The sequence below is a fragment of the Vulpes lagopus genome, chromosome 16, assembly GCF_018345385.1.
Source record: "Vulpes lagopus strain Blue_001 chromosome 16, ASM1834538v1, whole genome shotgun sequence".
Classification (NCBI taxonomy): Eukaryota; Metazoa; Chordata; class Mammalia; order Carnivora; family Canidae; genus Vulpes; species Vulpes lagopus.
Genome location: NC_054839.1, coordinates 1,316,440 through 1,341,318, shown reverse-complemented (window position 1 = coordinate 1,341,318; position 24,879 = coordinate 1,316,440). Strand labels below are relative to the sequence as shown.

The 24,879-nt window shown below is 49.9% G+C and overlaps 1 protein-coding gene across 4 annotated transcripts in view; it reads right to left on the bottom strand.

Annotated features, from left to right (window-relative positions):
• Positions 1–11,473: 11,473 nt before the first annotated feature.
• TUBGCP3 (tubulin gamma complex associated protein 3) overlaps positions 11,474–24,879 on the bottom strand; it is an 88,509-nt gene continuing 75,103 nt past the window's right edge. For 3 of the 4 annotated variants that reach the window (XM_041731032.1, XM_041731033.1, XM_041731035.1), the window contains one exon: positions 22,984–24,108. In XM_041731032.1, the coding sequence (XP_041586966.1) occupies positions 23,950–24,108 (159 nt within the window). In that variant the 3' untranslated portion in view covers positions 22,984–23,949. Of the gene's footprint in view, positions 18,375–22,983; positions 24,109–24,879 lie in introns of those variants that run through there. The other variant, XM_041731034.1, reaches the window with a different exon arrangement.

Below are 24,879 nucleotides of genomic sequence, written 5' to 3'. Positions count from 1 at the left end.
CCTGAAAGCCTCTCAGGGCCTGATTTCTGCTCTGCTTCTCAGCCTCTCTGTGCTTGTGTAGGAATTTGCAAATGCCTCATTAGGAAAGCGAGCTTAGAACACAAAACTCACAACAGTGAATTGTCCTCTCTGGAATCTTGACCCCTCGGGTCCTTAGCATGCCTCCAGTGTCTGCACGTGTATTTTAATCAGGTTTCCAGTTGTTTTCAGTGGGATAATAGGTCCAATACTAACAAGCTTACCTCTTCCAGATGTGGACTCTGAGAAATGTTTATTATCCTGGGCAATAAAGATAGCAAATGAGTGAAAAAGTATTATGGGTAAAGATTTATAAGACTTGTTTATTTTTACACTTAGAAAAACAACACAAAACTGTACTCCCTCTTATAACTTGTGGTCTTTCTGATCGGAAAATAGTGCTACTGGCTATCATGAAGAAACACTCCAAGTTATTTCCTAAAGTTGGGAGGGTTCCCTTAAATCATTTGCTGTTCCCCATTCATCATAGACCAGTCTATCCAAGGACTTCCCCACCCCAACATGGTATCATGCCTCCGGGGACTTCAAGTTTATAATTATCAGACTCCCAGCTAGATGTGTTTCAGTGTCTGCTCAGTATGTGTCCCAAAGAAAGAAGGAAAGGCAGAGTCCTGCCTTTGCTACTGTGTGCCAGCCTAAAGGTGTGAGTAAAATTAAAAGAAAAGAGCGGAACAAAAAGTGAAAAAGATAGTAAAGAATCTATTTAATTTAACATGCAGGAAATGTGTCATTAATCAACAGCAGCCCCTTACATGTATGGAGGGAACTCTGAAGAAGCAAGTGAGGAGGTTTTGTTCTGGTACAAATACAAGTGATTCCCAGGTACATCTGATCAAAATGCAATGTCAAGGAATTTCACTCTTATTTGGGTATCTATTTTGAATAGCAAGGTGATGGATTCTAAACAAGCACAAAAGAATTTGATTGAGAAACCCAAACTACAAATGAATGATGTGTTGTTTATGAATAGGTAACCTAACCCGTAAGCATAGAAGAGAAGTTCCAGCTCATGTACAATTATTTGTGATTCTAGTGCTAAGTTGTCATCCCCCCTCACTGGTTGAGCTCTCAGCCAGCAATCCTTTCATGCACACAGTCCTTCCCCATGAATGTACTGATTTGTTCCTCAAAAAGAGGTTCCTGGAGGAGCAGCTTCCACATCCTAGGGAACCTGTCAGAAGCAAAAGTACCTGGGCCTTGGTCTGCTACATTATTCTAGGAGCTGGCACCTGCCTCAGGCTGTTACACTTCTAAACCATAAACTAAGACCAAATGCCAACAGACAGTCATATGCTTGAACCTGTGTCCCGAAACCTCCCCTGCTCCTTCAGGGGAAGTTGCCTCTGTCCAAAGGCAGCATCACAGGCCAATGCTGCGCTTGGGTGGACACATTTCAATCCTACTTCTGAGAAACACACTTCAGAGGCCAGGAGCCCGCGGCATCCTCTCGCCCTGCAGTGGCATCAGTGAGACTTAAAACTCGGGATCAGCAGAGGGAAAACTCAGAGAGGAAGGAGCTGCGGTGGTCCTTTGCAGAGCCCAAAGCCTGTGCTCAGATGCAGGGTCTCTCTCTCCCAGTATCTTAACTGAATAGCCAGCAGCTCACCTCGATCGATCGGTTCACACAAGCATCTGCTCTGCAGTTAGACCCACTTTTTATTTTTTTAAAGATTGTATTTATCATGAGAGACACAGAGAGGCAGAGATACAAGCAGAGGGAGAAGCAGACTCCCTACAGGGAGCTCGATGTGGGACTCGATCCCAGGACCCTGGGATCACACCCTGGGCCAAAGCCAGATGCTCAACCACTGAACCACCCAGGTGCCCCTAGACCCACTTATTAAAAAGGTGCTGCTGTGCAGGAGTCCCTGTGTGCCCTGCACCGTGGCTCTTGCACAGGAAGAGATCATGGGTGCAGTGGTCCACTGTGTCTCTCCCTGGCCTGGAAGCTCCACTGCCTGCTTGACAGAGCCCAGCCTGCAAGTGACCAAGCAAACGCTTCACAGCCTGTGCTGGCCTCAAGCCCATCAGGATGGCGCTTACGTCAGGTTCTGGGGACCTTGCTGTCAGCATCGGGCAACATCACTGCTTTGATTCCAAGTGTGAGCTTCCCCTTCTCTGGAGTGTATGCAACCACATTTTCTAGAAACAACCCTGCAGAGACGAATCTGCCTCCTGGTGTGATTGGGAATAAAGCCAAGAGGCCTATTATGCCCACAGCATGGTCCCTTCTGGAAAAATAACCTCGTGGCCTTTCCCTTGCGAAAAAGGTAGTTTCTGCTCTGGTGTGGTCCTAGCTCTCTGACTGCCTTGAAAAGGGAAGCAGCCCTAGGAAGTCCCACGGCCCCGCCAGCCATTGCTCATGGAAGCATTGCTCACCGGCCGGACACTCACCCTACAGGGAGTGTACACACGTACATGTGTGCACACCACACATGCACTCATGTACAGATGATGCATGTATGAATGTGTGTATGTGCACACATGAGGCCACCAGTCCCTCCGCCCCCTCCCAGCAACTCTGGGACTTGAGCCCGAGCTGCTGTGCACAGAAACTCCACTGTGCCAAGACAATGGCACAGCTTAGACATGTCCACCCCACTGTGCCACTGGGGAGGCTATACTCAAGAGCCCTGTGTGGCCAGCATGCTGCAGCCACCAGGCAGGCTCACAGACAGGCCCAGCTTACCCTGAAAGCAATGCCCTAGAGCAACTTCAGCAAACATTTCTGTAAAGGGCCAGAGGGAAGATGTTTCAGGCTTTGCAGGTCATATGGCCTCTACTGCAGCTCAGCTGAGACGGTTCACAAATGGGTGTGGCCGTGTCCAATAAAATTCCCTTTATAGAATGAAGCCAGGCTTGGCCCATGAACAGATGCCCTGCTTAGAGCCACGCCATCCAGTAGAAGTTCTCAATGAAGGAAATGTTCTCAGTGGCCCTACCTGGTGTAGGCACCACCAGCCCCATAGGGCCTGCGAGCACTTGAAACATGGCCAGTGTGACCACAGAGCTTAAGTTTGCACTTTATTTAAATTAAAGTAATTTAACAGTAAATGGCCAATGGGTCTGGCGGCTCCCAGACCGTGCGGCTGCTCGGAGGGAGGCTCGGAGGCTTCATTTACCACATCTCTGGGTGCCCGGGGCCACTTTCCCTGCTTACCCTGACTCCTTAACGTCTCCCCAAGGCCCAGAGATGGTTTACTCCGCGTGACGGACGGGGCTGCTACACGATCTTGCTGGAAGTGAAGGAAATTCCATTTGAGTCTTTAAGAGGCTAAAAGTGGCGAGCCCAGAAAACACTTTTTTTTTTAAGACGTTACTTTTTTAAATGGCCGGAGTTGAAAGATATTTGTTAGAAAATGTGTTTCAGCTAAAGATGGCACATGATGTTTTTCAACTCACAATGCACTTTCACTGCGTGCGTCTGAACCCCTGGCAACCATGCTTCAGAGGCGGCTCTGAGACCCCCACCGCCACGCCCGGCCCGGCGGAGAACATAGGGCGGGGCCGCCCCCTGCACTGGGACCACCCGGGCCCTGGCCACACCCAGCCCCAGCCGCCTCCAGGTGTCCTTGACTCTGAACAGGAGATGGTGGCACTCCACTTACAGGTCTAAGGATCCGCTGAGGCCACAATGATAAATGGAAATAGCCAGTTTGAGGAAATAGCCATAATTAACAATAATAATTGATACCCTCTTCCCATCACCAAGGGTGACGATGAGCCAGGCGGTGTCCAGAGGTTTCTGTTCGGACGAGCGCGTCCCACTCAAAAAGACCTACAGGAACACACGACCTATCGTCCCTGCTGTCGGCCTCGCCCACTGTCACACGCACACCCCATCTCACTCCTCGCCGTCATGCACCCCCGGCACACACACTCCGCCAGGATGCCCCCTCCTCCTGCGGCCACGCACACTCCGGCTATCACCTCCTCCCACTGGCCCCTCACCCGTCACCCACCATGACTGTCACCCACTCCATCCTGCCACTGTACCACACTCCAGTACCTGTGGGAGTCGGGGCTGTCCAGGAAAACAGCAGGATGTGCGCGCTGGACGTTATTTTAAGAAATGGCGCTGCCGACCCGCCTGACGCTGGAGGCCCGTAAGCAGCGCGGCCCACCCGGAGCCGGCGGGAGGCGGCTCCCTGTGCCTGGGACGCCCGCGTTTCTGGGTTGGATGGAACGGCACAGCCCGCCACACCCCGGAGCACCGCCTGCTGTACTCGGATCCTTCAGAGCTACGTGTTATTCTGACATTAAAAATGGTCTTCGCAGCCCCGTCCTGACCGGTGCCGCACCAGACGCCTGCGACCCAGCCAGCGCGGCCCTGCCGCCCTCACCCCGCCTCGCCCCTCCCCCTGGTGGCCCGGGTCAGGACCTCAATCCCTGTCCTGCACCGCCTCTCCGTGGCTCGCCTAAGAACGACAGCCACCCTGCAGGCTCAGTTCAGGCTCCGGGAGTGGGGGGTCACCACCCTGCCGTAGGACGTGGCCATGTGGTGGACACCAGTGGTGGGGGCCCGTCCCGGGCAAGCGTCCTCCACGGGGAAGGACGCTCGTCCTCAGCCCGGCACCGCCCACCCCACCGAGGTCAGACGGAGGGAGGAGGGGCTGCGGGCGGGCGGGCCTGGGCAGCGGAGCCCCCGCGAGGCTGCGCCAGGGCTGGGCACGGGCCCCGGGCAGAGCTAGCCGGGAGGTCGTGGGGGATGCGACAGCACTCTGGGCGGCCACCCTGTCCAGCCCTGGAACTCGCCTTCTGCACAACGGCCCAATGCTAGGACGCTGGGCTGGCTGCAGTGTTTGGCCTGTGACTGGAGCGCAGAGACTGGGCTCAGCTGACGGGAACTCTCGAGATTGTGGACCCGATACGGCAGCGAGCAGAGCATCAAATCCCTCGCATCCTCCTCCTCATCTCCAAGAAGGCCGTAGCCGCGTGAGGACCTCGGAGCGCCAGGCACGGTCAGGCTGCCCCAAGGTGGCCTCAGCTGGCAACGGGGGCGGGGGGGGGGGGGGCTGCATCGGGCCGGCTGCTGAGCTCGCTCCTGCATCTCCCTCTGAGGTGTCCCAGTGGACATCACAGCACTGGATGCTGACAACAAAGCCTGTGGGGGTCTGACCCCTCCCACAGCTGCCACCTGCCACTCTTTCTTTTCGTGAGGCGACAAGTTGGGTTGCTATTTCAGCATTTCATGAAGGGCTCTGCGGCCCCAGAGGGAAGCCCCGGCTCCAGCCAGACTGCTCCTCCCTGGAGGCCCCAAGGCCTCGCTTCGCTGGCACCACCGTCCCTGTCCCTATCACCTTTTTCCCGTGGCCCCACCAGTGAGGAAATTGGGGGTGGAGTGGGCTGAACGCCACCAGCTCCTGAAAAATGAGCTGCTCACTCTGGAATTGGGGACCTGCAGGGAGACAGCACCCTGGTCATCTCGCGGAGCGACCGGGTTGACTCAGTGGCTGGCATGAGGTGGGGCCTGCCCGCTGCCTCTCGCCCTTTGGCACAGGCACCCAGCCACCCGCCATCCTGTGGGACTTTCTGCTGGGACTACATTGATCTGAGTCCAGTCCTCCAAGACATGTGTGATGTGATGGGACTGGTCATTCAAGAGGTGACATGTGCCCTGGGGCTGCAGGTCAGCTGGGAGCAGCAGGAGCAGGTTCGGCAGATGCAGCAACAAGTGCACCTTTCTCAAGGGCGCAGCTTCAGGCCTTACGTGGTCACACACCTGGAGGCCTCAGTCCCCTGAGTGAGCTCGGGGTGGGCCTTTGTTTCAGACAGGATCCCAGCCCCAGGGACAGCACGACCACAGCCCCTCCTCCTGGACATGCCCCCACCCTGCCCGTGTGGCCTGACTCAGCCGTCCCCCAGTACCTGTTCCTCTCTGTGTCACCAGGCTGTGCCCACCAGCTCCTGCTTACAAGCACCACATATGCTCCCCTGATGTCCCTCCCAGGGGCCTGGGTCTTATTCATCCTTGCTCCCCCTACACAGGGACTGGGATTTGAATTTGGGTATTTCTGTGACCTTTGGGTAAGTTTATGTATCTGCCAACCTTAATTTTTTTCATATGTAAAATAAAAATCAGTGAATGGTCAGAGTAGACACATGTTGGTTTGTTGACTTCAGGTGCCTGGGCTGTGGCTCTGTGCAGGCCTTTGGGGAAAGGCAGCCACTGAGCTGTGCCTATAGGGCAGGTGGCGTCTGCAGCTGCCCCCCAGGTCTTGGGCGGCTCCCCCGGTCTCAGGCGTGGAGGTCTTGGGCATGCCAGAGCTTGGGAGGCGACCGCTGATCTCAGCACTCGGAGACGGCTCCTCAGGCCTCTGCGTCCCCCGGGAGCCCTGCCATGCGGGACGCTCAGGCTCTGCCAGGGGCCTAGCCACCGAGACCTTCCCATCACTTTGGGGAGGGGAGAAGGCCCAACGGCAGCGAAGTGTGGCCCGTGAACAGAGAGGACTGCTCCATGGTCTAGTCTCCCTTGCCGCTCATGTCTTCGAACACCTGGGCTCCACTTGGGGACCCGCATGGGTTTCCGGGAGCCGCGAGCTGTAAACACCAGGAAATGCTTTAAAAGGGCAAGTTGAGTTCTGCCAAACCACATCCCTGTTCCAGGTCCCTCGCACGGGACTGGTGTATCGAGGAGAGCCCTGTCCGGAAACCCTTCATGTATTTCCACTTGGATCTTATTCAACCAAACATGTGCTTGTGTGTTCAGCGGAAAGTAAACACTTGCCCGTGGCCACGGCGTGTTTGCAGGGGCTCAATTACAACATTAACGGGGCAGATTTCGAGGTCTCTGTGCAGCGGGAGAGATTACAACAGCACCTCTAATGAAGGGGGGCGCCTGAGATAAGACCTAAGGACAATACTCGGCTTGTTTACTCCCTGAACTGGATCCGCCACCCTGCTGTGGGCCTGGGTCTCAACACAGCGGAGGGACCTCGTGACCCCAGGCTGGAGCAGTGGCTCCGGAGGAGACCCAGGAGGCAGCAGACCATGCCAAGGGACGGTGGACGGCAGCAGGTGGACATGGCATCGGCTGCCCCTAGCCGTGGTGTCCAAGTCCAGAGGGTCTGGGCTGGCAAGGTGACCCCGCAATGCCCAGTTATTGCACCAGAGCCCCGGGGCTTGCAGCAACCTCTGGAAATGGCACAGAAGCTCTGGAGAGAAGGCAGGCGAAGACTTGGCCCGCAGGCTGGATGGGACCCACCCCTGTGAGGGAGGAACCCACAGAGACTGGTCACAGGGCCCCCGGCCAAGCAGCCAGACAGTGGAGACGAGGAGGGATGGACAGTGGGGACGAGTGGGGGTGCAGCTCAGAGTGGACAGCCACCCCCCGCATTGTCCCTGCTGCCCAAGAGCATCTGCAGACCCCAAGCTGCTCCACGAAGGCAGCCAAGGGGCCCAGGTGAGGCAGGGGCCACTCAGACCCAGCAGCCCCCTCCATGGTGGACTTTGCTGCTCCTTCCCAGGGGACAGATGACTGTGGACGAAGGATAACAGTCTGGACTCAGCACCTCCTGCAGGTCACAGGTGTCGTCAGAGACTGAGGAAGCGGTTTGGAGTGAGTGTGGATGGCACGTCTCCACACCAGCCTCCCCAGAAGGACAAGTCAGGAAAACTTGACACGAGGACCTGTCCAAGGGCGTCCATTGGTCTCGCGCCCCCACCTGGAGTCTCCGATCAAGGAGGGAGTGCTCCACATCTGGAAGTGGTGCTCTGTGAGTCCAAGAGTCTCAAGCCGTCTAATCCTGAGCAGTTGGGGTGGCTGAATGGGACTCAGACATGGGCACTGGGCAGTGCAGGGTGGGCGCCTGCAGTGGTAGACAGGGGAGGGGGCATGGTGGCTGGCAGGAGCACCAGCAGGAGCATGGAGGTGCTCCTGTGGGGCTGGGGGTGAGCAGAGAGCCATCAACACCCTGCACCCGCCCCCCCCCCCCCGCCGCCTCCTCCCAAGGCCTGTGACCGGGGCCAGGTGGGTGAGCGCGGAGGGTACCCGTCATAGCCGTCTCTCTGGCCCCTCGCACCTGCTCCATCCTTTGAGGAGCCAGATGTCCCTGTGTAGCTGTCCTGGGGTCACCACAACAGAGCAGCACAAACCAGGCGGTTTACAACAGACACTCATTCTCTCTGAGTGCTAGAGACCAGGAGTCTGACATCAAGGTTCCCCCGGGGTCTGGGGGAGGACCCTCCAGGCCTCTTCCAGCTTCCAGCAGTGGATGGAGGTCTTTGGTTTGTCCTGTCTGTGCCTCTGTGCATGTCTCAGGAGGACATCCACCCAGATCATCCAGAACCATCTCCTCTCAGGAACAATAATTATACCTGAAGACCTTTTTTCCAAATAAGGCAAAGGAATTTGCAGTGACTTCATGGAAATGTGTCTTCAGGCCCCAGCATCCAAGCAGCACGGTCCCCTTTGTGGGGGCATATGAACCACCATTCGGTTGTGCAGCACCACAGGGGTGCCCATGTGAGCCTGCTCCCACCTGTGGTGTCCCACTGCAGGTGGTGGCTGCCTCCTCTGACCTCTCAGTGTCCAGGGAGGAGCACGTCAGAAGGGACACTGCCATCCACCAGGAAAACCAGCCTGCACGGCAGCGGGAGGCCAAGGGGCTGGCACACCTGGGGCAGAGCGTGTAGGACCCAGACGGCCTGCTGTGGGTGCCCCCAGGCAGCAGGAATAGATGGGGGCTGCAACCTGGCTTGGGAAGAGTGTGCCTGTCAGGGCCTCAGCCTCTTTGGAATGAGGGTTGGGCTCAAACCCCAAGGGAAGCAGCCCAAACCAGCAGAACAATGCAATGATGCAGGGGGAATGGGATGCAGGGGGATGGGACATAAGGGGATGGGACGCATGGGAATGGGATGCAGGGGGAATGGGATGCATGGGGATGGGACGCACGGGGATGGGGTGCAGGGGGATGGGACACAGGGGGATAGGGCTGACTCCCCCCACTGCCCCTTGGTCCCCTTCCCAGGCGCTCCCTGTCGTGGCCAAGGGGTGCTGCCTCTGCAAGCATGCTGCTCAGACCCTTCCAGGATCCGCCTCAGCTGTCAGGAGACTGGCATTGACAAGCAAGCTGGTGGCCCTGAGTCTGGCACAGGACTTGCCAACGAGGAGGCTCGGTCTGGGGTCCAGGGGCTCACTCCTCAGCCAACCTGCACCTCCTGGCACACCTGCCTGACCCCTCAAGGGCACGTCCACACTCCTGCTCAGTGTGTTTCCTAGAGGATCCAGCCCGCCGTGATGGACAAGCACACGGGGCTCCCTTGGTCTTAAGCCCAGAGCACAAGAACCCCAATAAGGAGCCAGCAAGAGGGGACAGGCAGGATCAAGAAGGGTACAGGCAGGAGCCAGGACCACTCATTGGGCTGACCTCCATCCCAGAACCGGGCAGAGTAGTTAACCAGCAGCTGTAAACTGCTGTGTAACAACATCCACGAGGAGACACAATGAATGGATATTTTGGGGACGCATGGATCCTGGCACAAGAGGCCACCGCCACTGCATGAAATATGAATCAAGGACATGTGGATAAAGACAGCAAGCTAAGGATAGGGTTGATGACACATCAGCTTGGGAAGGAGCAGCAGTCACATCCTGTCTTGGAAACGAGGCAAGGCTTCTCTTCCCTCTTCAGAGGAAATTAATAAAAATATTTGCAAGTTATTATGAAAAAATATGTATTAGCTCCCGGAGTGATCATTTAAAATCAGTTACTTGGGAGACCAAGCACATCAGGATGGAGGGGACAGGCCATGAGGCAGAGGAGAGCAGATGTCCCAAACAGGGAAGCCGAGGGGTGACAATGGGGTATATAACCCAAGACTACATTTGTCTTATGCTGTTACCTCATATTTTAATCCTGTAAAAACTAAAGCACATCAAAACTGCTCCCCTGGAGGTGGGGTGTAGGTCCAGCATTACCTTCCCAGGGGGACCCACATCATGCTAGCGACACCCACCAAGTCTGGGCACCCTCCGAGAGCCCCAAGGGGTCTCTCCCCTGGCTCCAGCACGGGAACCAAACACCGGCCATGGGCAACGGGGACCATCTGGTCCCTGCCAGCACCCCCGACGGCTGTTCCTCCGGGTCCTGAGACCCAGAAACAGAAAATACACGAGAAGTGGAGAGAGGCTCAAGGCAGGGCCTATGAATCTCTACTTGTACGCTGAGGAAACCAGCGAGCACAGCCTCCAGCCCACAGGCAGAGCACTGGTCCACGGGGCCCGCAGCACAGACACCTCGGTCTGACGGCATCTGAGGAAGCCACAGGCAAGGGCGCTGAAGACCAAACCACCAGAGAACCAAGAAGTCCGCACACAGGGTGAGCCCCGCACACACACTGAGTCTCGCACCCAGACTGAGCCCCACACACAGACTGAGTCCCTGCACACGGGGTGAGTCCCACACACAGAGTGAGGCCCACACACGGGGTGAGGCCCACACATGGTGTAAGTCCTGTATTAGCCGTGGCAGAAAGAGGATGGGACCAGTTCCACATCCGGCCAGGGTCCCAGCAGCCCGAGCACCCTTCAGCACCACGGCTGCCGGTGGGCCTGTGCAGTGCCGCTCCATCCTCTGGGGTTTGTGTTCACGCTTGTGGTGAGGTGTTGGCCTCGTCTCCTTTGCTGCACACCCTCCCCGCTTCCTGTGTCCCATCTCCCGACGTGTCCGGTGTGCACCCCAGCCTGGCGGCCACCGGGCTGGGACATGGGGGCTCTTAGCCCCCTCAGGGCACTCCCAATTTCCCCCGTGGCTGGGGCACATCTCCCGCCCCTATGGAACCTGCCTTGAGGTCTCATGTGCAGCACCTCTGGATTCAAGAGGCTCAGAGCTCAGAGCTCAGGTCTGATTCTTAGAGCCCCACTGCAGGGTGCAGCCACAGCCTCAAGGGGCTTCGACCCTCCCAGCTCTACCCTCCCCATCACCTCAGGGGAAGCACTGGGCTCTGCTGGAGGGATAGGGGGCACAGTGCAGCTTCCCAGACCACAGGACCCCCACCCAGTGGGAGTGGATGGCCCTGCCCCAGTGTCCCCAGCCAAGTCCCCGTGGGCAGGACACTCAGCCCCCTCTGATGACAAGGGTCCCAGACTTCAGGCCAGGGGGGAAGTGGCAGGGCGCTGCCTTGGCCGGCACAGGCGCTCCCTGCCCGTGTGAGGCAGGACAGCCTGAGGCTCCTGTCAGCCGCAGGCCTCTTGGCTCCAGGCAAGCTGCTATGCGGTATTATTCCCTCGCTGCATTTTTATTAAAACCTTAAACCCAGAATAAAGGCAGAGAAATACAAATTTATTTCTCTTCTTGAAGAGACACCTGGCAACACGTCCACAGAACAATATCCATAATCACTTAGCCAAATTTCCATACCATTTGAGTCAATTTTCTGGAAAGCAGAGGTATATTTTCGGAGCGCAGAGATCGGTGTGTAATCTTCACCTCCCTGCCTCCCACCTGGAGCCCCACAGCGCGCAGGCACCTCCCTCCAGGCAGGCGGCCAGGGTGCAGCCCGAGCAGGGGAGCGCCTGTGCTGGACCTGCCCCCCGCCGCATCTCCCTCCCGGGCTCCCATGCAGGTCACAGCCCCACTGGATGGCCCCACAGGCTGAGGGGTAGGGCTCCGGACGGGATCATGATCAGGGAGGAGCCAGATTAGAGGTGTGAACACCCTCAGGGCACCACACAGGGCAAGTGTGGAAACCTTCCCTCCTGCAAGGAGGAGGAGGAGGAGGAGGACGGCCAGATGAGCCTCAGGGTAAGACCTCTGCATGCCAGGGACCAGGGGACAGTCCCAGGTGAGACCCCCATGCGTGCGGATGCAACTGCCAGGTGATGCTAAGGTGCATACAGACATACACTCACCCAGCCACTGACCCAAGAGGTTCTCAGGCCCCCAGGCCAGGGTAGAGCCCAGACCCCTCAGGGATGGGGGAGAGGCTCAGAGAAGAGCCCTCAGCCTCACTGGCCGGCCACATACAGCTCACAGAACAGGCTTCCAGGACTTCAGCTAGGCTTCCCACACCCCAAGCCGACCACGGGGTGTACAACATGAGCTCGAGAGGGCTTGAGGTGTTTTCAGTAAGTGGGGAGATGACACACTGGAAACACACGTCCATGAAAACATCTTATCTTGTCTGTTCTTCAGCACAGCTTGCAAGGACACACCTGAACCCAAAAGCACATCATGCAAGGCCCCGTTCAAAGCAGCCGCCATCGTGTCTCCTTCCCTCGATGCCGGTGTCCCGTAGCTTCTCCAACACCACTGGTCCCGTCCCTAAGCCTTCTGAGCCTGAACACTAGTTCTACTTCTATCGAATTTAGGAACGTGATCTGTTATGTCATTAAAGAATAAAACGTTTGAGGCACAAAACAGTTCAAGAAGGAACAAGAGGGCCTACAAGAGTCCCATTCTACAACCAGAGGGCGCCTGTCACTCAGGACAGATCGTCCTTCTCTGTGCACAGAAGCTGATACACATATCCATAAGCATGTTGATACATAAATGTAATTACATATGTACATCAAATGTAAACATGATTACATGCATGATAAGTACACAATGTGCACACATGCTACCACGCTCCCCCGAGCACACCTCCTGCTCCCATCTCAAACACACCACACACAATCATCCTCCTCCATGGCTCTGACCCTCATGTCCAATCCTCCTCAGTAATTATTACCTGGTCCTGCAGTAATGCACGAGGCAGCGCGTCTGCTGCTGACCATGCAAGAAGCTCCCGGTCTGCCCACTGAGACCTCTGTAGCTGTCATGACCCTGGATACTCAGCTGCGGCTGCATGGCAGGAGGCCATGATGACACGGCAGTGGCCTGGACTGGGTGAAAACCCCGTGAGGGCCCAGGGCCAGCCCCTCGAGGGAGATTCGGGGAGCAGGGAGTGAACCATGGCCACGGGCTGAGCCACATGTACCCCATGGGGAACTTGGGTCCGCCTCCCCAGGGCAGGCCAAGTGCCCCCGAGGCATGGCTCTGCAGGTATCATGCACACGATGACAAGAGCCGCTCCGTGGCACAGTGTCGCTGACAGCAAAGTTCCCAGGACTGCTAGGAGGGCAGCTGCAGACAGGTGAGGAGCCACCAAGCTGGTAGGAGTGGGATGGCACCCACGCTGGGACAGAAGGAAATATGCAGGGACCCACGGAACCCACGTGCACAGCTCCAGTCATTGACCTCCTTGGAAGGCAACAACCTGGCCCATAGGGTAGGGCTGCAGATTCAGATCCCTCCCCAGGAACGAAAGCTTGAGCCATACAGCAAGACACCAACATCAGCCAGAGGGACACCTGAGAATTAAGGATAGAGGGCCAGCCCTAGGCCAGCGCAACCCCCTCAACCCCTCCCTGCGAGCGCCCCCAGAGAGGTGTGAGGAACACATCTACAGGCCATGAGTGTCTCAGATCTTCACCCCCAGGACTGTCACTGATCTGAAGCCCAGACACCACGCACCGATATCCACCACGGCCTTCACGTGGAGGCCATGCTCTCTGCAAGCAGCCTTGCGGATACCACACACCCATCTGCGGATGTGCAGGACCCCTCTGACAACTAACTCTGGCTCAGGAACTCCTGAAGCCTTGTCACACTTCCCCAGAACTGCCCTAGTCTGACATTTCACCCAGACTTCCTTCCTCCCCTCAGCCCTCTTCCATGAGGATCTGACCTGGATCTTGCTCAGCTGGCCTCACGAGCCTCCACCAAATCCTTCGCATAGTGTCCTTCTCCAGCATTTATCCTAATAAAGCTCTCACGTAAGTAATCCCCCTTGCTCTGCTTTGGGGGGACCCAGCACAGATGTGAAGAAAATCTAATAAAGCTACATGTAAGCTATTATGATGAGTGGACAATTGCTACGATTACTTAGCAAGACTCGTAGATACAAAATCAACATACAAAACTTAAGTGCATTTCTGTGTACCAGTGACAGGTAAAAATTCCATCTTAAAGAAAATACAAAAAAAAAAAAAGAAAAGAAAATATAATTGCATTTTTACAATGAGGCCCCTAAGAATAAATCTAATAAAAGTTGTGCAAAACATCACAAAGTTTACAGAATGTTGAAAGGCATTAAGACAAAAGTAAACGTAGAGAGGTATACAATGTTCACAGATTGAAATAATCATTGTAAATAGTTGACCTTCTCCAAACTGATTTATAGACAGTACAACCCTATTCAAAACAATATTTTTGGGGGAGGGAGGACTGGATTCTAAATTTTTTTTTTTTTGATTCTAAAAATTTATATGAAAAGAAAAAGGTCAGAAACTGCCAGGGTTTTTTTTTTTTTTTTCTTTTCTACAAAAGATCTTATTTATTTATTCGATAGAATGAACAAGCACACAAGTGCACAAGGAGGGGGAGGGACAAGAGGAGGGGGCTCAGATTCCCCACTGAGCGGGGAGCCCAACACAGGACTCGATCCCAGGACCCTCAGATCACAACCTGAGCTGAAGGCAGCCACTTCACTGACAGAGGCACCCACACAACCCAGCCGGGGGATTCCTGAAGAATAAAAGTTTGAAGTACTTTCCTTGAGATATCGATGTCTATTGTAAAACTACAGAAATTAAGTCAGTCTTGTTTTGATGCAAAGAGACACTACTTGACCAACGGAACAAAATAATGAATATACAGATTTTTGGCTTATGACAGCAGAATTTCAGATCAGACTTCTTAATTATTGGTGTCTTGAAATTGAACACATTTATGGAAAATAAATGAACTGGTCTCCCACCTCACACCATTTGTAAAAACTCATTCCAGGTAAATTAAAAACAAAATGAGGAAGACAAAACTATTACATGTGTATCTTTCCTGATTCCAGAGTTGGGATGTATTTCTTAAACAAATGTGGCATTTGCTAATACAACATTTTTATAAAACAAAGACCAACAGATGGGTCTATATTGAAATTTAAAGAAAAGACAACCACCAAGAAAGCATACTAGAAGCTGAGAAAAGGTATCTGTAATATCTAGGACTGACAGAAGACTAATTTATAGAATTATGAGACCCCCAAAAATCAGTAACAAATGGTAGGAAACTCTCAAAAAAGTACAAAGGGAAGGAACAAGCAATTCGCATGCTGGAAATCTCAATGGCCAGCATTTGCATGAAAACACACCCAACCTCATTAACAGTTAAGAAATAGAAGTTAAAGCATGAAATGCCAGCAGCAGTCAGCAGCCAGATTGGTGTTAAAGTCCGTCCATGTTTGTAAAAGCTAAAAATTGCAAATAATCCAAACACTCATGAACAATAAAATGACTGAACTGTGGTGACTCCAAAAACTGGAATAATTTAGAGCAATATGTGAACTTCAGTTACAACTGGAGGTCAGTTCTCAACATGAGACTTATGTTACAGGTATCAATATGACCCTACATGTAAAATGCTGAATTACATGGGGCACCTGCATGGCTCAGTCAGGTAAGCATCCAGCTTCAGCTCAAGTGATGATCTCTGGGTTGTGAGATCGAGTGCCGTTTTGGGCTCTATGCGCAGCGTGGAGTCTGATGGAGATTCTCCCTCTCCCTCTGCCCCCCACCCGGCTCACTCGCTCTCAAGTCAACCTTTAAAAAAATAATAACAAAATACTAAATTACAGATTCCATTAACAATCTGTTATTTTTGGCAGTGCAAACACAGGTGGCAAAATTACAATGAAAAGCAGGGGGTGACTGACACAGGAGTCAGGACGACTTATCTACACAGAGAGGGCAGGAAAACAGGAAGAGTCAAAGGAGGCTCCCAGATTATTAGAAATGCTCATATTTTAAACTAGGAGGTAGGAACATGTCTTCTGGCTTCATAATTAATCTTTAAACTTGACATATAGAAATTAATTATAGAGAAAAAACCATATATCACCAAAAGCTGCTTCTCAAAAAACACCACAAACAAAAAAACCACCAACAAACAAAAACCTGATACAGAGCACTCCAATGGAACAGCTCTTGTCAAAATCATCTTCTTGCCAAATGCAATGATCAATTCTCTATCAGAATCCACGACTGTCTTTCAGCAGCATTCAAAAGAGCTGAGTACTGATTTCCTACCATGCTGTTCCCCTTGGCTTCCCCAACACTCCCATGCTCCTGCTTGGCCTCTGAATGTTGGGAGTACCTCTGGCTGAGTTGTGGATCTTCGTCTCTATACCTTCTTCCTGGGTAATCTAAGTCCCATGCCTTCAAATGCTCCTTTTATGTTGATAATCTCCATATGCTTATCTCTAGCTCTGAGATAAACAGAGCTCCTCTGAATCCCAGACTCATAAATCCAGAGTTAACATCTCTGACACTCTATCCTATAAACTTTAGCTGCTTTGGCTTCCCAGGACAACCACAGGCACTGAAGTTAGAGAAATTTCCATGTTCTGCCTAGGTTCCCTCTCCCTGCATGGCAGACTGCAGACCTCCTCCAGGTAGTAAGTCAGAGCAACTGGAGGGCTCATCTCGGTTGTTTGCCAAATCTGAGGTATCACAATCCTCCACTGCCAGGTATACATGGTCTCCACTTGGACATACCCAGTTTCTTTGGTTGCGTTTGGTTTGGTTTGTGTCAGGCAGAATATGTCTGGTCTCTATTATTCCATCTTAGCCAGAAATGGAGGCCCACCCTCTCTAATAACTCTGAACATACAAATTAATAATGGTACCTCATAAATGCTTAGTTATTTGGTGAATGAAGTCCCTAACTTTAAAACTAATGAGTACAAAGCAGAGTCTTGTCTTGACAGTGAGGAAAAACAAATAGCAAAGTGGTAGACTTAAATCCAATCACATAAATAATCACATTAAAGGCAAATAGTCTAGAAATTCCAATTTAAAAAAAAAAGAGAGACTGTTCAAGTGAATTAAAAAACAATAAACATAAGTGTACCAACTATATGTTGTTTGCAAGATATCTACCTTAAATATACAGTCACAAATATGTTCAATATAAAAGGATGGAAAAGTTATACCATGTTAACACAAATGAAAAGAAAGCTGGAAGGACTATAATATTGACAGAGTATATTTCAAGGCAAAGAATATTACCAGAGATTGCAAAGGTCACTTTACAGTGATAAAGGAGGTCCATTCATCCAGGAAATATAATCCTAAATACTTATGAACCTAACAATATAAAGCAAAAACTGAAATTCAAGGAGACAAATTCAGAATTATAGTGAAAAGATTACACCCAACCTCATAAATCAAGAAGTAGACCAAAATTAGTGAGATGCAAAAGGCTTAAACCAACCACCTTATCCTGACTTCACAGAACACAAGAACAGCAGAATAAACATTCTGCTAACGTGTACCCAGGACTTTACCACTATACACCCTATCTAAGGGCATAAAACAAATATCAATAAATTTAAATGGAGGGGCACCTGGGTGGCTCAGTCACTCAAGTGTGTCTTCAGCTCAAGTCATGATTCCAGGGTCCTAGGATCAAGCCCCTTAGCAGGCTCCTTGTTCTGTAAAGGACCTCTTCTCTCTCTCTCTCTCCCTCTGCCTGCTACTCCCCCTGCTTGTGCTCTAATAAATAAAATCTTTTAAAAAATTTAAATGGTTTAGTCTCATATAAAGTATGTTCTCTCTGACCACAGTGGGATTATATTGTAAATCAGTAACAGAAAGGTATATGCAAATTCCATAAAAATTTGGAAACCAAGTGACAAACTGACCTATGGGTTAGCTGGAAAGTATTTTGAAAAGAAAAAAAATGAAGAACACATTAAAATTTGTAGAATGCGAGGAGCCCAGGTGGCTCAGCGGTTTAGCGCCACCTTCAGGCCAGGGCCTGATCTTGGAGATCCAGGATCCAGTCCCATGTCGGGCTTCCAGCAAGGAGCCTGCTTCTCCCTCTTCCTGTGTCTCTGCCTTTCTCTGTCTCTCATGAATAAATAAACAGAATCTTAAAAAAAAAAAAAAAAATTGTAGGATGCACAAGAAGATCTTAAATCAATTACCTTCTATCTCAAGGAAAAAAAAGAGTAAGCAGAAGAAAAATAATAAAGATCAGAGTAGAAATCAATAAAATAAAAAGCGTTAGGACAATAGAGAAAATCAAGGACAACAAAAGCTCCATAATTGGGAAGATAAATGGAACTGATTAATCTCTAGCTAGTTATATAAGGAGACAAACCTCCCATGCAGAAGAATTTAACATAATTTATGTAGGTGCTCCCGCTCAAGGAGGTGGAACAGAACTCCTCTTCCCTAAATGTGGGCTGCACAGTGACCTCCTCCTGAAGAGCACAGGATGAAAAACCATCTCAGCCTGGTGATCAGGGTCAGTCAGCATTCACGGTGATGAGCCGCATTCGCAGTTTGCACCCTGGATTCCGTGTGATGAGAAGGGCATGTTACTTCTGTGGTCTTTCTCCTCAAAGCTTATAACCCCACACTAATCATGAGAAAAACATCAGACAAAACCCAGTTGGGGCATTCTATAAAATATCTGACCAGTACTCCTCAAAACTGTCCAGACCTTAGAAAAACAAGAAAAAAGCCTGAGAAACTGTCACAGTCAGAAGGAGCCTAACGTGATATAACAACCAAATGTTATGTGGTGTCCTGAACAGAATCTGAGAACAGAAAAAGCATCATCCAACAGAAATAAACAGGAGACACATACATAATTTATAGTTTTCTAGTAACAATATTAAAAAAGTAAAAAAAAATAAATAAATAAAACACACTGGTGAAATTTTAATATTATTTTATTTAAGCTAACATATACAAAATAGCACTTCAACATGTAGCTGTATGAAAAAATATTGAGCTATCTTACATTCTTTTTTCATACTAAATATTTGGAATTTGCAGTGTGTTTTACACTTATAGCACATCTCAATTCAGAATAGGCACATATCAAGTGCTCAACAGCCACCTGTGATGGACAGGCAGCTCTAAACAAATAGTTATGATTTAAAGTTGACAACAATTGAAAACTACTATAGTCATAGTGATGACTCTTGGTTAATTGCAGGCTAATCCATAGATACCGCTTTTTCGGACAAGTTTCATTTTGTGGTTAAAATGACAACAACAAAAAAAGAGTAGCAGCTTTGTTCTGATTCTCTATGTATAGTCATTTGTCTGGATTCTTCTCCCTGCACACTGTACCTATGGGAGACTGTCGACACCATGGGCTGAAATAAAAATTTCTCCACTCAAGCACAGAGCCTGATAGATGCTTAAGTTTTTAAAAAAGAAACTGGGAGGAAAAATTTGCAAATCACTTACATGATAAAAGACTTATATCCAGATACATAACATAAACAATTCTCAAAACTCTGTAAGAAAACAACCCAATAAAAACATCAGCAAATATTTTAACAGACACAATTTCATGGCAGATAAGCACATGAAAACACACCCAATGTCATTAGACACCAGAGAGATGGCACCACACACCTGTGAGGACCTCTCGTGTGGAGAGGGCACTCTGGGAAGCGCGGACAAGCATGGGCAGCAACTAGAGACAGTGACACACTCTGACCACAGTGGCCTGTCTCTGAACACCTCAGCCATAAACCTACCATAGATGGTCTAGCCGTTCCCTCTCCTAGTCACCAGAGAAATAACGGCATTTACTCAGAGAAAGAAGCTTACACACCTGTTCATAGCAGCTCTCTTTGTAACATCAGAAACAATGTGAATGGCATTTGTAGGTGAATGTGTTTTCTTTTGCCACAGGAGGTAAAGCTCTTAATTTTTTTTCCAAATGGTTTGTCCAAAGCCGTTTACCCCAAAGCATCTGTTGAGTAATCAGTTCACATATCTCTGAAGTGAACCTTCACAGACTCTAAGGACCCATGACAAACACCAGCTTTTGGATACTTTGTTCTAGTCCACTGATGTTTCTGTTGTGTCCTACCACTTCATACATAGTAGCATTTTCTTTTTTGATATATGATTTTTGATATATGACAAATTTCTGCATCTTTTTCTATTCTTCTTTTTCAGAAACAAAAAATTGAGGGGAAAAAAAGGAAACTTCCTAGACATTCTGAACTGTACCTATATCCAGTCAGAAGGAAATAAGAGAATCACGGACTAGTTAGGAATTAAGGACATAGAAAAGCACCCCACGAAAGCCTGTGATGTAACTCAAGTTAATGCAGAGAATGATTCCATCAGAAGCACAAGAAAAAATTCCATTAGCATTCAATTCAGGAAAAAATAAACCAAACGAGGAAGAGGAAAAGCATTAAATACAGAACAGTAAATTACAAAAAAAGCAAAAAATGGCATCTATACATAGTAAAATGGTAATATCAAGAGATAATTCTTGAAAGACATAAGCTATAATTCCACTGGTAAAAGTGATCATGAAGGAAAAAGAAAATACGAATATGTAATATTAGGAATGAAAGGGTTATAATTCAAATATAAGTATTTCAGGCATCAGTATAAAAATTAATGCCAACAAATTTGAAAGCCTAAATGAAAACATGATTTTCTAGAAAAAAAACGAGCTTGGAATTCAGAAATCTGAGTCTCATAAGCAAAGTAGAAAAGCAAATGGTTGTTTATAACCCACCCACCAAAAAGTGTCAGTGAGCCAGTATGGTTGAAACTGAGCAGAGTCACGGGAAGTGATCTTCCAAAAGGAGGCCAGAGAGCAGGCCAGAGCGCACCTTCTACCACGTCCAAGTCCAATAGACCTGAGCAACTCAGCCTGAGTCACCAACACAGAACTTACCAATTCTGCTTTCACATTTGAGCTGCACTCACTTATTTCCACACACCTGTAAATACCACTATTTCTGAATTCTAAATTCCTACATGCCACTCCGCACCCCTTGTCCACTTAAATGCACATAACACGGTGGTGCATCCTCTTGCTTACCGAGGCCCAGCCAGCTATGCTCAGCTTACACAAGTCTTCCGGGACGACTGGGGTAGGAGGCTCGTCTTCACTGCTTGTGGCCATAGCGTTCACACCAGCATTCCCAGCCACAAGGAGTCATGCTCACCACAGGTCACTAAACCAACCACCAGCTCTGCTGCACACATGACCCCCAGATGCTATACTTCCTGGTAACACTCTTCATGTAGACTTTGTGCCTTGTGACTCCCCTTGAGTATGACCATGGTTATTTGATAAAAGTGCTTTCTTCCTAGTAAGTGGGGTTTTCATGATGCCTGTACCATTCTGTCCTATGAAGCCATAGGACAAGGAGAATCACGATGCCATGAGTTCTGCTGGTGACATACATGTACACAAGAAGGAGAGACGGCACCCTTCCCTCTTCAGTCAAGCCCATCAACCCAATAGGACTTGTGGGAGACAAGTTCTATCTGGGGATGAACTTAGCCTGCAGCCACAGTACCTGACCTTCCTGGGCAGTAAAAGGCACCCTCACTGGCAGGAAAGCTAAGCTGGACTCACGTGAGCTGCCCAGGGCAAAGGCTCCCCTCCACCAGGATCACAGAGCTCTCTTTATGAAGAAACTGCTAAGGGCCTGACTCAATGCAGTCATCTCTGATCTTTACAACCACCCTGGAAGGTTAGCACAATCATTCTCTGGATGAAGCAGCAGCCCTCCCACGGCCACACCAGGATATAGGTCTCCAGAGACAACTCCCCACTGCCTGCTATGAGCTCTCCCACTTCACTCACCAAGTGGGAGCCCCGAGTCATCACTGATGATGATGGCTCTGGGCCAGGCCTGCCCATTCATGCAACGCCTCCAGTGGGGTCTAGAATGAGTTCTCGCAGGGCCATGTCAATTTAGACAGCGTGCTCGGGCTCTGCTGCCCCCCACCCCCCCACCCCCCGCCGGGGCACCCTATCAGACAGTGCCTCCATAACTTGCAAACCATGCCTGAGTACTTGACAAGCTCCTGGGCTCTGACAGAGTCTCAATCCCCAGATCTGGATCAGCATTTTTTCAGAGTGGGTTCTACTGAGGACTAGAGGAGAAAGGCCTTTTAAAAAAAACAGACTCCAAGGTCAAAAATCTTCGGGACATCTCTCTGGGAAATACAGGTGGCCCCTGTTTTCAGAAGTCTGTGTCATATCACTCGGGCGTTACAAAAGACCTCCATCAGTACCCATTCCAAGAGGATTTCGCTTTATGAAGAGAGGCAGGAAGCACACAGAAGGCCCAGCACTGGATCTGCAGCAGTGGAGTGGCAGGGATGGTAGTTCCCACACCCTCTGGGGCCATGCTAGCACCTCGGCACCCAGTGCCCTCTGGGGCCATGCTGGCATCTTGGCGCCCAGTGCCCTCCGGGGACACGCTGGCACCTCGGCGCCCAGTGCCCTCTGGGGACACGCTGGCACCTCGGCACCCAGTGCCCTCTGGGGACATACTCGCATCTCAGTGCCCAGCTGCCAGAGCCTTTATCCAGGCTTTCTCTTGATTTTGTGCCTCTGTTGGCAGCATGTGTCCTCAGGAAAGCCTGAGGAAGGTGACTTTGGGGTCTGGGAGCATGCAAACACTCCTCTACGGGAGCCCATGGCAATGCTCCTTCACCTACTCCATTCGGGCATGCCAAAGTTTGCCTACAAGTGTCCACTTTGGGATGGTGGGGGAACCTGTACACAACACATCATCAGTTTTGGGAAACTTCCAGTAGAGATACTGCTTCAAATTTCCAATTTTACAGATTTTTAAACTAAAACTGGTACCATAAAAAGTTCTGGCCTTCACCACAGATTTCATCTTTGCAGAGCCAGCACCTGAACTGCTCCTCTGGTTTTAAAGGGCCTCGGACGGGAACCTAAGACAGCTAAAAAGGGGGTGGGGGTGGTACCCCTCTGGCCACACCCTGAGGGCTGCCAGGTTTCATGCCAGTCCACATGCCAGGTTTCATGGACGGCACAGCTCATGCACTGGCGTGACAAACTCCTGACAAACTGCCAGCCTGGCCTGCGAACCTAGAGGGTGACCTCGCTGTCTTCACAGAATAGTCAAAGAAGAGCCGATACATCTGAAAGATAATTGCTTTTAATTCTATAAGTTTCACTTATGCAACACCATAAAGGCAGATTTATGTGACTTGATATGACATTTTTACAAAAAACAGTTTCCCCCACATCTGGTCAGTAGTATATAAATATTTACAATGAAAAAATAGGCAAGGAAAAAGGAAATCTTCATTATTCAAGTCAGTTTCTTTCCAATGCTTATCAGAATTTGAAAATAAAATAGTTCATTAACTTTGTAGTCATCCGTATTTACATATCACTTCAGCCAACAGATCAAGAAATGGAGGCTTGTGGGTCTTCTGTTCATGACCCCTATGTAGGCTCTACATTAATTTTAGAAGTTATCGGAAAGAGTAAATTAAATATAAAAATGTAAACTTTGAAAGAAGATAAACTTTGAAAGAAAGATAAACGTGTAAAGGTTCTTACAGAGGTTAATATTTTACACACTACAAACCAAAATAAAATGCTCTATATATTTTCTTAGAAGGGACATTCTGTTTCAATTTAATTTGATTATATAACAAAAACTGCCTCTAAGGAGGATGTTAAAAAAATAGCAATGACATTACCATCTTAACTGATGAACATCCATTCGCTCTAATTTCCTCTAAAAGCAACTGTGATTTCTTAAAAAATGACAAATATAAATTATATCATGGAGAGCTTATGAAGCCTCAACAAAGTGTGGTATCTCTTAAATATGAAGACTTTAAAAAATAAATTTGAATAGTGCAAACCAGCCTATTTAACTTAGTGATATTACAAATATATTCAACTTTCCAATGTATAAAAACATGACTTTGATTCTATCAGACGCCATGCCATTGAAAACACTGAAGTACTTGTGGGCAGGAACAGTAGGCGTCTGTAGCATGCCAGTGGCCTTGAGGATTTAAATGTGAATGTTTATGTCTCATAATGCAAGTAGTAGCGTCCATAGATCCCTGTGAGGACACAGAAGGGTTCACGTGTGGGAGCCACGCCGCCCTCGAGAGCCCAGAGACACTCGGAGCCTTGGCTCTCTGGCTTCGTAATGCTCATTAAAGTCCAACCTGAAGCTAAGAAACCGAAGACTTTCATCAGAGCTGGTTGTCAGCAATACCAGAAACTGCTGCACGATGCCCTAAGAACAAAAAAAAAGGAGTATCCACTTTAAAGGGGAGCTATCCACAGAACATAACAGCCCCCCCATGCCACTGCAGCCTCATTTGGGGTGGTTTTTCCTCCCAGATCAACAATCTTGCAGGAACACCCCCACCACAGCAGGCATCCCAAGGAAGGAAAGCCACTCCGGGAACCCGAGTTTCACAGCCATGTTAGGAAGAGATACCCACATCCACAAATACAAATGCACAATCACTACATTTTATTTAAAAGAATTAACCTATAGATTTTTCCTTTTGCCCTAAGTTCTATATGAATAAGCAAAACAGCAAAGCTTCTGATGTTAAAGAAGCCTATTCTTTTCATTTTAAATTTAAAACCCAGTGTTACACACTCCCTCTTTTACCTGAGTTATGAAAGAGCCCGAATCGTGGAGCCCTCAAGGGAAAACAGAGGGTGAACATGAGAGACAAGGGATTATGACTGAAGTTTACTCAAACTTTCAAATAACAAAAACTGGCTGCTTCTCTGCAGGGCTGAGTTGCTTAGGAGCACAAACCCCATCCCTGCCAGGCTCCTGAGCCACAGCCAGCAGATGTGGGTCTGTCCGATATAGGTGATGTGGGTCTCCACACTTGCAGACCTGGGAAAGGCCCCCTGCAGAGAAGTCGCCACTGAAACTCCAATCCCACCAGTCTTTTCAAACCCTAACAGCATCTCTGTCCCTCCCCAGTCCCTTCCCATGCTCCTGCAGATTCAGGAATGTCACACAAGGGAACTCACACCTGAG